General features: G+C 45.7%; 1 protein-coding gene across 2 annotated transcripts; it reads left to right on the plus strand.

Moving 5' to 3' along the window:
* Positions 1–8,912: 8,912 nt before the first annotated feature.
* On the plus strand, positions 8,913–13,714 carry LOC115076202 (chemokine-like receptor 1). Of its 2 annotated transcripts, none has more exons than XM_029577389.1 (2): positions 8,913–9,072; positions 11,588–13,714. In XM_029577389.1, the coding sequence occupies exon 2, from the start codon at positions 11,596–11,598 to the stop codon at positions 12,727–12,729; it is 1,134 nt and encodes a 377-aa protein (XP_029433249.1). In that variant the 5' UTR covers positions 8,913–9,072; positions 11,588–11,595; the 3' UTR covers positions 12,730–13,714. The 2 variants fall into 2 exon arrangements, with proteins under 2 accessions (XP_029433249.1, XP_029433248.1); XM_029577388.1 differs by lacking the exon at positions 8,913–9,072 and adding an exon at positions 10,100–10,320.
* Positions 13,715–14,467: the final 753 nt, after the last annotated feature.

The raw sequence follows: 14,467 nt of genomic DNA on the forward strand, positions 1-14,467 counted from the left end.
TTATTCTTTTTATTGGTGTGGTTGATGGTTTATATTTCTTGATTGTATTTGATATTTAACAAGGAGTGGTGATGTTTCTTTATTCCCATTGTTGCACTGCATACAGAGTCTGGCTTGTTGCGATTTCCAGTTGTTTTTGTCTGCACATTTCTATTTATAATTTATGGTTTCTTTATTCTGTATTTGGTGAGGATCTGTCTGTGTTCTGCATGTGTGGTCGAGGTCAGGTATTCTGTTAGCGTGTAGTTTCTGTGTAGAGATCTATAGAAGCCTGACTTGTGTATTGGTGTTTTAGGGCTTGGTGTAATATTTGCAGAGTTGCCTTTTCATGGGAGGATTGTTACTGTTTGTATCTGGCAGTTAGAGAGCTTTGATATGGCAAGTTTGCTATAGGTTCTGAGTATATTTTTTGCAGTGTTTTGAATTATTACACAGTGTTCCTGAGTTGTGCTAATGTGTTTCTGTTACAGTGAGGTGACACCTGAGTTTGAATATTATTTTTTTTTATGGTGAGTGGTAAGGGGAAATGTCCTAGTTCTGCTCTGCATCCTATATTGAGGGAGATTCTATGATCACAGGATATTATAGAACTAGAGGTGCAGGAATTATATTGGGATTCTGCCTTTGCCTGTATATTCCTTAGACTTCACTCCTAAAAAAACTTTATTGATTGCTCTTGAATAATTTTAGTGGTATTTTACTAGATGGTTGAAACTGGCCAGGGGTTTCTTAGTTGTATCTGTCTGAGATGCTATGTATCTGTCTGAGATGCTATGCTACTGACATGTATACCTTGCACTTTGTGACAATTGTGCAGAATGTTTGTAGTGATGCCTCATGCTTTATGGCAGGGGTGCCCTGTCTCCATATGGAGGCGGTTATGGAGAGAGTCATGAGATCCCCGCCAGGATCAAACTGGGTGGTTTCCCTGTCACAGACTCCCTGATGACAGCTGCATGGGAACATAGAATAGAGATCATTTTAAAGTGTGATGTCAATTATGTCTTTTACATAGAAACATATAGAAACATAGAAATGATGGCAGAAGAAGACTAAACAGCCCATCCAGTCTGCCCAGCAAGCATTCACACTTGTTTTTTTCTCATACTTATCTGTTACTCTTGGCCCTTAGTAACCTTTTGGTTCCAATTTCCTTCCACTCCCACCATTAATATAGAGAGCAGTGCTGTAACTGCATCTAAGTGAAGTATCTAGCTTAATTGGTTAGGGGTAGTAACTGCCTCAATAAGCAAGCTACTCCCACACTTATTTGTTTACCCAGCCTGTGCAATTCAGTCCTTGTTGGTTGTTGTCTGAATATAAATCCACTTTTCTTCATACCCCCTGATGTTGAAGCAGAGAGCTACGCTGGATATGCATTGAAAGTGAAGTATCAGGCTTAACTGATTTGGGGTAGTAACCGCCATAACAAGCAAGCTACACCCATGCTTATTTGTTTACCCAGACTATGTAATTCAGTCCTTGTTGGTTGTTGTCTGAATATAAATAATATTTTCTTCATCCCCCCTGCCGTTGAAACAGAGAGCTACACTGGATATGCATTGAAAGTGAAGTATCAGTCTTATTTGGTTTGGGGTAGTAACCGCCGTAACAAGCAAGCTACTCCCCGCTTTTTTGTGAATGCAAATCCTTTTTTCCACATTTCCTCTTGCCGTTGAAGCATAGAGCAATGTTGGAGTCGCATTAACCGTGTGTATGTTTATTGAATAAGGGTATTATCTCCAGGTAGTAGCCGTCATTCCCGCAAGCCACCCTCTCTTCATTCACATCCTCTAGACTTTATGGATCCACACTGTTTATCCCACACCCCTTTGAAGTCCTTCACAGTTTTGGTCTTCACCACTTCCTCCGGAAGGGCGTTGCAGGCATCCACCAGCCTCTCCATGAAGAAATACTTCCTGACATTGGTTCTGAGTCTTCCTCCCTGGAGCTTCAAATTGTGAACCTTGGTTCTGCTGATTTTTTTCCAACGGAAAAGGTTTGTCATTGTCTTTGGATCATTAAAACCCTTCAAGTATCTGAAAGTCTGTATTATATCACCTCTGCTCCTCCTTTCCTCCAGGGTGTACATATTTAGATTCTTCAATCTCTCCTCATAATTCATTCAATGAAGACCATGCACCTTTTTGGTCGCCCTTCTCTGGACCACCTCCATCCTGTCACTGTCCCTTCGGAGATACGGTCTCCAGAACTGAGCACAGTACTCCAGGCGAGGCCTCACCAAGGACCTGTACAAGGGGATAATCACTTCCCTTTTCTTACTCGATATTCCTCTCTCTATGCAGCCCAGCATTCTTCTGGCTTTACCTATCGCCTTGTCACATTGTTTCCCCAACTTCAGATCGTTAGACACTATCACCCCAAGGTCTCTTCCCTGCTCCATGCACATCAGCCCTTCACCCCCTATCGAATACAGTTCTTTCGGATTACCACACCCCATATGCTTGACTCTGTACTTCTTGGCATTAAAGGATTGTTTTGGGGAGGGAGGAAGCTGTTGATTATAATGAGTTAATTATCAAACTCTTGGGATGGGGAGAGCCTGGCTCTTTAGATACCTAGCTATGCTTCTGTGCTGAGGTCAGGTGAATCTTCTCCTGGAGGCTCTCTGTAGAGGTGTCTCAGGCTCAGCCGCAGCCCGGCAGAGAGTAATTCACCTTTGTTAGATTTTATGCTGACTGAGCGGGAAGCAAGGGGTGTACGTTAAAGATCAGTAATTCCATGCTCACCCTCACATTTCAGGGAAGACAGGGGATGCCTGGATGACTTTGCTGCCATCCATCAGATCTCTCTATAGCTGCCACCTGACCCAGGTCAAGCCTGACAGACTGACCTAGTTCTGGTTCTCTAAAGAAATTGAAACTACAAGTCCATAGAAGCACTGGGGCATAGCCAGGACTAGCTCAGCCTGTTAGGATTGGTCTGGGTGAGGTGACAACACTAGATAGCCCCCATGACCTTGGAGGTTTCTCCCACACTCATGAACTAGGAAAAAGATTGTGCAGGATGATTCCCTGGTAAAAGGGAAAAAGAGGGAGGCTTAGAGGAGAGTCAGATGGAAAGAAGTCAGGCTGGACATGATGGCTCCCTGAAGAAACTCTTCTCTGAAATTCACGGCCGAGTCACAGGCATCCTCCATAGTCTCAGCCACAAGAACACTGGATGCACAGCTCATATATAAGAACTTAAGAAGCGCTGTGCTGGGCCAGACCAGTGTTCCATCGAGTCCAGCATCTTATCTCTGCAGCCCAACCGGGTCTGGGAGATCCCTCCCTAGGTGTGGAGTTGGCAATCTCCACACCTACCTGGATAATTATTGTTAATGGAGCTGTCTTCTAGATATGTCCAAACCCATTTTAAGCTCAGTTGTGCTCTAAACCTTGAACACATCCTCAGGCAATAAATTAAAATATGCCATACTGGGTCAGACCAAGGGTCTATCAAACCCAGTATCTTGTCCCCAACAGTGGCCAATCCAAGTCACAAGTACCAAGTCACAATAATCTTATTTCTTATGCTAGATGTATTGTTAAGTTTAACTATCAATTTATATTTTATCTTTTTATTACTTTTTTAACTGTGTATGTTTTATTGTTAGTTGCCTAGGGCCATTGTGTATTGGCAGCATAAAAACAAATAAACCACAACCATCTTTTTTGAGATGTGCAACCAGAATTGCACACAGTATTCAAGGTGCAGTCTAACCATTGAGCGATACAGAGGCATTATGACATCCTTCTTTTTGTTTGCCATTCCCTTCCTACTAATTCCTAACTTTCTGTTTGCTTTTTTGACTGCCATAACACATTGAGCCGATTTCAGTGTAATAACAACTATGACACCGACCTTTTTCCTGGGTGGTAACTCCTAAAATGGAACCTAACATTGTGTAACTTACAGCATGGATTACTTTTTCCTATATGCAACACCTTGCACTTCTCCACATTAAATTTCATCTGCCATATGCAGGGGCGGATTCCTGATGAAGGACCAGCCCGGGGATTTGCCGCCCCGGCCGGCCCTGGAGATACCACGTGGTCTGCCGAGTGCGGCTCTGTCACAGCAGCGCTCGGCAGACCACATGACTAGAGCGACCGGCCCACCGGGGGATACCCAATCCCCCGATAGGCCAATCCGCCCCTGGCCATATGGACGCCAAATCTTCCAGACTTGCAAGATCCTCCTGCAATTTATTGCAATCCGCTTGTGATTTAACTACTCTGAATAATTTTGTGTCATCTGATAATTTGATATCCCCACTCATTGTACCTCTTTCCAGATCATTTATAAATATATTAAAAAGCACCAGTCCAAGTACAGATCCCTGAGGCACTCCACTGTTTACCTTTTTCCACTGTAAAAAAAGACCATTTAATCCTACTCTCTGGTTCCTGTTTTTAACCAATTTGCAAGCCACAAAAGAACATCTCCTAGAATCCCAGGACTCTTTATTTTTCTTAGAAGCCTCTCGTAAGGGACCTTGTCAAACACTTTTCTGAAAATCTAAATACACACATCTTCCGGTTCACCTTTATCCACGTGTTTATTCAACCCTTCAAAAAAATGTAGCAGATTTGTGAAGCAAGACTTCCCTTTGGTAAATTCATGCTGGCTGTGTCCCATTAAATTATGTCTCTGTATGCTATGTGATTTTATTCTTTATAACAGTTACCACAATTTTTCCTGGCACTGAAGTCAGGCTCACCAGTCTATAGTTTCCCAGATCACCTCTGGAGCCCTTTTTATATATCGGGATTGCATTTGCCACTTTCCAGTCTTCAGGTACAATGGATGATTTTAATGATAGTTTACAAATTACTTGTTATAGGTCTGAAATTTCATTTTTGAGTTCTTTCAGAACCCTGGAGTGTATACCATCTGGTCCCAGTGATTTATTACTCTTCAGTTTGTCAATCTGGCCTACTACATTTTCCTGGTTCACCGTGATTTGGTTCAGTTCATTTGAATTGTAACCCTTGAAAACTGTCTCTGGAATGGGTATCTCTCCAACATCCTCCTTGGCAAATACTGAAGCAAAGAATTCATTTAGTTTGTCTGGGATGGCTTTATCTTCCCTAAGTTCCCCTTTAACCCCTTAATCATCAAACGGTCACACCAACTCCCTTGCAGGCTTCCTGCTTCGGATACATTTAAAAACATTGATAAGACAAACTAAAAGACAGGCTAAAATTCCACACCTTAATTGTTCATTGACTGCTATACTTCCTTAAATTTTCTTTAAATCTTACTATCATGGCGTGCCTTTAGTTCTAGCTGCACTCCCATACCTCGTATACAGGAAGAAAAAGAACACTTTAACCTCAAATATGCACATTTGTCTGAAAAACTCTTTGAGGCAAACCAGCAGACAGGTCGAACCTAGCAAAGCAAGAAACTTTGTTTAAAGCAGGAGATTAAATCCTCCTTCCACAATTACTGTTTTATCATCTTGTTCCCACTTAGGGCCAAGTGGCAAGATGTTAACCCTCCCCTCCTTATTATACAGGTTCTCAATGACAGTTAAAAGAGGACCAGCCTCAGGTCAGAGGTCAGATCCTGTACTTTGACCTTATCCTACAGCAGAGAAACAAGGCAGGAAACACCCCCGGCAGGAATCTCGGGTCTTGTTTGGGTGGGGTGGGGGAAAAGAGCCAAGACTCAGGGTCACAGGGGCTTTGCTGTTGGCTCAGGGCTATGCAAGGGATGTTTGCACAGATGTATGTGGCTCAGGAAGCCAGAACCGCTGACCACCAGGGCCTGCACATCAGAGCATTGCTATACTTCCCTAACAGATGCAGCTGTTGCTTAATTATTTCCCAGAACTATCATTCAGGACACTCGAATACCATTACCTGGGCTCACTTAACCATTAGGCAAACTAGGCAGTCACCTAGGGTGGCAGCTTCTAGAGGGCCAAAGAGCAGTGGCAGTCACTCATAGCATAAGAGCAGTGCCATTTTGGTATGAAATGAATGCTATATAGATTCTGAGTGTCTTTTCTGCAAAAAGCTTCATGAAGTGTCTGATAATGGAGGGAGTTTGTGTCACTATTGCTGAGGGGACACCAGAATTTTAATATTAAGGGGAAACATCCTAGTTCAGCCCAGTCACCCATTTCACAGATTAACTTTAACCAATGTGATATGAATTTCTTTTAGTTTATAAACATATGTATTTTGTTGTGCTTGGTGGCTCACGGGTCTCCTCCCTCCCCTCCCCCCCAAAGCCATTGCAATCAACTCTGGCCCCAACCATGCTTTGTTGCCGTCAGACACTGGGAGGACCACCGAAGGAAGTCACGGTTGACCAGGGCCGGCAGGAGGTATTAGGCGGACTAGGTGGTCGCCTAGGGCACCAGATGTGGGCAGGGCGCCATTGGTGGACATGAGGGTGCCATGTTTAAAGGTGAAGGAGTTGCATGGTGCCAGGTGGAGATTGGCGAGATCATGGATGGGACTTGTGAAGGTGAGGCAAGTACAATTTGGCTGAGAGGGAGATGGCATGGTGATGCCACCACTTAGAGCAGTTGGACATCCTTGCACCGGCACTGTGACTGACTGCCACTTCTGTCCATCCTGCAACATCATTGCGGCTCCCTCTCTGTCTACACAGCAGGCTGCCGGGCTCGGCCTGCATCCTATGCTGCAAGCAGTCCTGGTTCTCCCTAGGTGCGGGAGTGCACCTGTTCCTCCCTCTCTTAAAGGGCTAGTGGCTGGAACAGGAGAACGGTGCCCATGGATGACATCACCATCGGGGGACCATAAAAGGTCTCAGCTGCAGTAGCCCCTTGCCTCAGCAATAGGTTGTCTCTTTGGAGAAGTGTATATCTTCTGTGTTTCCTGGTTCCTGACATCTATTCCTGGTTCCTGCTGTGTGTTCCTGAGTTCCCATGTTTTGTTCCTGGTTCTTTTGGCAGTCTTGTTCATCTTCAGTTCTTGTCTTTGTGGTCAGTCTTCCCATCATCTGTCTTCATCATCCCTTCCTGCTTCTGTGGGCCCTTGTCTTCCTTATGTTCCTTGTCTCATCAGATTAGACTTCTGGCTTGATCTTGGATTGGACCTTGATGCTGCTTGACCTCTGCCTGTGTACTGTGGTGACTGAACTCTGCCTGCCCCGACCACTGCCTGAACCTGACTTAGATCCACTGCAGACTGCCCTGATCGCTGCTTGATCTGACTCCACTCTCTCTTACTGTGCTGGCCCCCAACATCTTCAACATGACAGAGCTTCACCTCCATAGAGGCCCGCATCAAAGTCCAGCAGGCCCTGACACTGAGGGCTCAACCTAAGGGGAACGAGGGCTGGTATTGATGAAGCTCCAGTTGGGCCTCTGCTTCAGCCTGCTCCACCTGCCAATGGTGGGGGACCTGCAGGGATTCCCCCTGCAGGTTGCGCCAGATCTCCCTTGGCCCAAGAGTCCAGTTCGTAATACATTTCTTGATTTTATGTGCAGTCTATCTACAAAAATCACAGATGATACATTCATCAGACACTGTGGCATGATTTCTGAACATAGTTATACTATGAATGTTTGTGGGTATATATAAATGAAACAGCATTTAATATTTAAAAGTCTGATGCCCAATTGTGTGTTTTTACAGGATCACTCAGGCAGAGTTGGTAGTGGGGTGATCCTGATTGTTTAGTTTAATTCTCTAAATCTCTGCGGGGGAATGGGGATGCCATGGTGGGACTGGGAGGGATGCAAAGCTGAAAGATTCATCTAGGACGCCTAATGTCATGGCACCGGCCCTGGCGATCACTCACTATTCCATTCTTTTCAGGGTCCATTTTCAAAAGGCTTAACCAGCTAAGTTTGAGAGTTGGCAATAACTGGTTAAACTTCTCCAATTAAAAATACAACCCCCCTCCCTGACCAGCTAAATGTAACTTGCTAAATGTGGAAGGAGATAAATTTAGCTGGTTAATAAAGGGGAGCTGTAAAAGGATCCTGGGATTTGAGCATTTAAAACCAGACAGGCTTGCATGTAACTGGTCATGTTTTGACTGGTTAGATGAAGGTAAATTATCAGCAGAAATCCTAGGCTTGGCTGAAAGTTTGCCTAAAGCTAACGGTTATCTTTGCTTTTCGGCAGCTTTTGGAAATCTGACCCCTTGCTGTGTGCAGGGAGATCAGGGCTTTCTACAGAGGTGCACTATAGCAGTCGTACATTAAAAATACCCCCCCCCCCCCCCCCGTAGCGCAGGAGGGTTACAGCAGGCTTTTGCTTCTTCTACCGTGTTTTCCAAGCCATGATTCTGGGCTTGGGCTATTGGATCAGCTCCAGTGGTGCTTCAGCACATCCCTGAGGGCTGCAGAACATCTGGATCTACTGGTTCTGCTTTGGCAGGTGTTGGTGGCACATCTGTTGGAGCATGGACTTCAGTCAAAGGTCCCAGCGGGCAGCAGCAGCAGCAAGATGAATTATGTGGGTATCATAGCCAAGCACACAACTCTACTATTGTGCCTCAATTCTGCCGTGAGGCGCCCCCTCCCTCCCCTTCTCCCCCCCGATATTCCTGTACAGAGAGCCCCAAACAAGGAACTGCCAATGCACCTCACTCCTGCCTTGCCGCAACTCAGCTGCCCTCGTACTCAGACCTTCACACAGAACTCTGCCAATGCACCTCATTCCTGCCCTGCAGTACCCTCTGCAGTGAGCATCTTCTGAGCTGAGAGAGTAAAGTGTGCCAAACTGCAGTGGCTTTTGTAAGAGGATGATCCGCGATTCTGGAATGACTCCATTGTATCTCTCTCTTTCTCTCTCTCTGTAAATTAGAGGCTGAAGCTATTCAACCAATCCCTAGTTGGACAAGCCCAGGCGCTTTATATCCTGTAGAAGTAAAGTGAAATGTTTTGTTAGGGGTTTCTTTTCTCTCAGTCTGCTCCTGCATGAATCCCAGCCTGCTCCCAGCCTCTCCTGGGGAGATGCCCATTTAGTGAACCTTGTGTTTGCCTCATAACCTTCAGCAGAAGCCTTGCCACTCTCTCACACCTCCCACCGTTCCTTGCAGTTACTGAGTGAGTCCTCCAGCCAAGCACAGAAAGAGGTAAGGGGTCATTTTTTTAACATTCCTTTTTTCTTGCATTTCTCAAGCAATGAATGAAAATCATACATGACTTACCACCCTGGTTTCAGACAAAGTGACATGGGGAATTAAAGCACCCTCATTCCTTCTGATTAGATGACAATGACTGACTTGGCTTCCTTTGCTGACTACACAAGAAAACAAGCACAGTCAGATTTCTAATGAAATAGTACAAGAAGAGCCAAATAAGATGAGAAATGTCTCTCATTCTGCAAAACTTATTTCTTGAAAAAGCTGTCCATTAAAGAACAATAAATGTATATTTAGATATATTCCATACTCCTTGTTCCTAGCCTGACAGAGCAGGTCTTCTTTATCACTATGTTCACTAATTACATACAGCTTGAGAATGGTAGGTCTCCTTTATCACTACACATACTGACTCCAGCCTGAGGGAATGGCAGGTCTCCTTTATCACTACACACACTGACTCCAGTCTGAGGGAATGGCAGGTCTTTATTACTACACACACTGACTCCAGCCTGAGGGAATAGGTCTCTGATGGTGTGAGGGACTATGCAGGAATTTTAAGAAAGTTTAAAAACAAACAAACCCTAACATCTCAAAAATTGAAATTAATTTAAGAAAGGCAATTTTCAAAGCTATCTCTGCACTAATTCATTGCTTTAACCCACGGAAATGTTTATTCTGAAATTGTACCCCCTCTCTGGGGGGTAACAGCGCTGGCATTGTGCCACAGTCTACAGACGTTTCCCGGGGAATGGAACAACGCTCCCAGTTTTGCATTTTCAAAATTAGGCGCCTTGTTTTGAGGGAAAACTAGGAGGAAATGCTGGTGGGCGAGCAATAATCAGAGCAAAACTAGCCACACATTACCGCTTTGTTTTCTGGTGCAAACCCTGCGGGGAATCTGATTATTGCCCCCTTTGCTGTACCCTGTGAAATCGCTGGTTTGCTGCGAGGCTGATTTCAGTCCTTCGGGCTTCGGCTCTGCCAAGAGTCCTGAACATCCCAGAATTTAAGCAGCGTCAGGAATTTCTGGGGGCTGGAGCTAGTACATGTTACGTGGTTTCTGGCGTACAGGGGGAAAACAAGAGCGCTCTGGATAAATGTTGCTGACTCTCTGATAATGCAAAAAAAAGCTGCAGTCAGTCCCATACAACCGGCTCGCCAGAGGTGGGGAACTTTAATACTGGCCTCAGGAAGCCTCCAAGGAACTTTACTCGACTGGCAGTTTTCAAAGGCAAGGTAAGGTGGCCCTTGACGGCCGGTGTGTGTTAGATGTAAAATTGTTTCCCGCTCCCCCAATGTTCGGGGTGGGTGACGGTATTTACAAACATTAACGTGCGTCCCTCTGAATGTCTCGCAGCCGATGTGAAAATCAGGGGGAGAAGGGACACAGCTTGCCACTCATTCTTGTTTCTCAGCGGCTGCTCTGACAGCGACGCACACAGCTGGAAAATGAAGTTTGAATCCTCGAGGCTTGTGCAGTGCAGCTCAGAGAGCCCCTCTGTTCACTATGGATCCGAGTAAAGTCTTGCTCTTTTTTACCCGAGCACCAGTGAGGCTGTGAGCTAGCTCCATGTCATCGCCGCCAGGCTGATCCAATCCTGGGAGGGGTTATTCCATTTCATCTATGGACTTGTAGCTCTTGCTTTTTTACATTTTTATTTTAGGCCTGCTAGTTTCTTTCTAGCCCTTCAGGCTTCCAGGACAATCGGAACTAGGGCTAAAATGATCCTTAATTTGCAACTACCAAGGGTTTGGGTCATCCCTTATTTTTATATCCTCCCTAAATTATCCAGTACAGTCATAGCAATGACAGTTCTCAGCTGGGGGTCATGCATCGGTGCGCTTTCCAGGAGCCTGCAGCCCTGGGCACTAAATCTGTCCCTTGGCTGTCACTTTTCTGTGATGACCGAGACTCCCTCCTGGGGCTGCGAGTACTGCCCCTGCAGCATCCCCAGCCTCCACCGATCCGGGGGTGGGAGTCGAGGCTTAACCTAGCGATCAAATCCTTATCCTCTGCACCAGGTGACCTCTTTTCCTATAGAAATTATAACTACAAGCCCCCAGTTGCAACAGGAGGAAAACATGGCTGGCTCAGCCAACAAGCTGACTTGGAGCTTGTTGACAACCTTAACTCTGTTGCATGCAAAGCACTTTATTATATGTCTCTCTCTATAGCGTAATTAAATAATAAATGATGCACCCACAGTAGAATTACATGTGAAAGATTGTAATTATTAAACATAATTACAGTTCAGTTGTATATTATAGATCACACAGCGTAATTACAGGATGGTTCATATTAGACAGTGTATTTGCAGTGTGCTTAGAATGCCAGTAATGCACTTGCTTTCCCAAATATGTCTCTGCTCTATATAGAGAGTAGAACCTACAGAGCACCTGTCACTCATAAACACAGAAGTTCACTTACTTCCCTAACTTTCCCACAGTTGACATTACATTTGTTATTGTGTCGTGGGCAATGCTCTATATGTTTCTGTTTCAGGTCGAGCAATGTCTTCATTGCATGGGTTGGAGAACGCGAAGCTAACAACGATAGCACCAGACATGGTAAATGCCTCAATTAGCTGGTACGACTATGAGGAGGAGGAGGAAGAGGTGGAGGAAGATTATGTGGACATTGAGAGATTTATGCACATATTATCGATGGTGTTCTACAGCATCGCCTTCCTCTTGGGAGTGACAGGGAATGGCCTGGTCATCTGGATCACCGGCTTCAAGATGAAGAAGACAGTGAACACCGTGTGGTTCTTGAACTTGGCCATTGCTGATTTCATCTTCACCTTCTTCCTCCCCCTTAGCATTGCCTATACTGCACTGGGCTTCCACTGGCCCTTTGGGATGCTCTTGTGCAAACTGAATAGCTTCGTGGCTTTCCTCAACATGTTCGCCAGTGTCCTCATCCTGATGGTCATCAGCATTGACCGTTGCTTGTCTGCGGCTTCTCCAGTGTGGTCCCAGAACCACCGTTCGGCAAAGTTGGCTTCCATTGTTGCCTTAGTTGTGTGGTGTTTGGCTCTTGCACTCAGCTCTCCTTATCTGGCCTTCCGGGACACACGCTCTTCGTACAATGTTTATCGGAATAGTACAGTCATACACTGCTACAATAATTTTGCCTTTTCTGATGACAACAAAAGTGAATATGTCCAGTACTTGAAAGCAGTAAGGCACAAAGCTATGATCATAACTAGATTCGTGTGTGGATTCTTCATACCTTTCATAGTTATCATTGTCTGCTACTCTATCATTGCCCTGAGATTAAAGAAGAACCGACTAGCAAAGACGAGTAAGCCATTCAAGATCATCATTGCCGTTATTGTGTCCTTCTTCTTCTGCTGGTTGCCGTACCACGTATTTTCCTTCCTGGAAACCACTACCCATTCCTCTCCGAGCCCTGGGATGATTAGGGCAATCACTATTGGAATCCCTTTAGCATCCAGCCTGGCCTTTCTCAACAGCTGCATCAACCCTATCCTCTATGTCTTCATGGGCCAGGACTTCAAGGAGAAGTTCAAAAGGTCCATCCTGTCGGCATTCGAAAGCGCCTTCAGCGAAGAATCTGCGCAGACGAGTATTAGTAAGAACAAGTGCAAATCCATTTCTGATGCAGAAACACATTTTAATTAACCCATTTCTTCCTGGCTGGCAGTTGGGGTTATGCTGACAAAGACAGAATGGCACACAATGAACAAGCTAAACAGCTGACTGAGGGATCTACAAATGGATTCCAGTTTGCAAAATTCTTAGTTGTTTTTCCATTTCCCATGATAGGGACTGACCATACTCTGACTGTGGATATTGACCATGGCTATGACCAGCTACCCATGGCTGACAATCAATATACTTTATTCCTGGGGGAATTCTGCACAATTACACAGCACAGAATTTGTGCACAACTCCCCTCCAGTACAGAATTTTGCATTTGCTTTGCAGAATTTGGAACAGGGACCAGAAGCCACCAGCGCTGGTTGTGTAGGCCAGAAGGAAGAAGCATCAGAGTTGGCTTGTGCGGCCAGAAGGAGGAAGTATCAGAGTCAACCTCGCCTTGCAGAGATCTTCAGATGAAAAAAGCAGTAGCCGCGCATGCCTGCCTATGCTGGCCCGAATGGAACAAGTTACGGCAATGGGGTCTCGGGTCTGTATGTGCAAACAACATAGAGAAGGGAGCAATGAGGGTGGAGCCTAAGAGAACTCTCGATTAGAGCTTGGGGATAGAAGAGAGAAAGAGAGAGCTAGAGGAGGATACAGACAGAGAACTGGGGAGGGGAGACTAGAAAGAGAAAGCTGGCAGTCTTGAAGGGAGTGTTGCTGGGGGAAGGGAATTTGCACCTGGTGGGAGAGAAAAAACCGGAGAAGGGTGATGCCTGGGACGACGGTAACAGAGAGGTCTTGCTGGTGGGTGGAAAGAGTGAGAGAAGTCAGGAGGGGAGGAGGGAGAGGGGGTTTGAGCCTGGGACACAGATCTTGGTGGTGAGGTCAAGCCTGAGAAACAAAGTTGGAGGTCTTGCTGGGGGCAGGAAAGATGAGAGAAGTGGAAAGGGGAGAGAGTTCAAGCCTGAAACAGAGAGAGAAAGCTGGAGGTCTTTCTGGGGAGTTGGTAAAGTGAGATAACTGGGAGGGGAGGGGGTCAAGCGGGGGTGGGGGGCAGAAAGGGAGAACTGGTGAGAAGATTCAAGCCCGGGGCAGGGGGCAGAGTTTGAAAGCTGAGGGTCTTGCTAAGGGTTGCGTGTGGAGAGAGAGAGAGAAATGGGGGGGGGGGGGGGGGGGGGGGGGGGAGAATGAGCCCAGTGGGACACAGAGAAAAAGTTAGAGGGAGAGATAGAAAGCTGGCTTCGGGGAGACAGAAAGCTGGGGGGGGGGGGGGTAACCCTGGGGTGAGAAAGAGGGAGAGAACAAGCCTGGGTAAGGGCACAAACTAAAGGGGGAATGAGAGCAGAGTCAAAACTGAAGGGAAAAACTGGGGGGGGGGGGGGGTGGTCAAGCTTGGAGAGAGCGATCTGGGGTGGGAGCAGACAGGCCTTATGGTGGAGATATTCTGCTAAAAAAAATGTAAAATATGCATCTTTGAGTGATAACTTTTTTTTCTATATTGCATTATAAATGAATTAGTACTCAAAGCCAGTGATTTTATTGTGTTACTTGGACAAATAAAGTCTGACATTTTAAAATAGTGTGTGCTGAATTTCCTCTTTATGCCTTTTCCTCCTATTTACAATGCGTGCTCCTCGGGGAGGAAGCTTGCTTACCTGTTCTCTCTGCATGGTTCAGGTTTACAAGTTCCCATCTCCCTGCATTAACTGCTCTGTGCTTTCTTTGTACAGCTCTGCGGCCTCTGTGAGCACTCCCTACAAATGCAGACCACGGT

Source organism: Rhinatrema bivittatum, chromosome 14 (genome assembly GCF_901001135.1).
Source record: "Rhinatrema bivittatum chromosome 14, aRhiBiv1.1, whole genome shotgun sequence".
Lineage (NCBI taxonomy): Eukaryota > Metazoa > Chordata > Amphibia > Gymnophiona > Rhinatrematidae > Rhinatrema > Rhinatrema bivittatum.

Bases quoted from the DNA above. Each gene is read 5' to 3' on its own strand.
- LOC115076202 (XM_029577389.1), top strand. From the start codon at position 11,596: ATGTCTTCATTGCATGGGTTGGAGAACGCGAAGCTAACAACGATAGCA.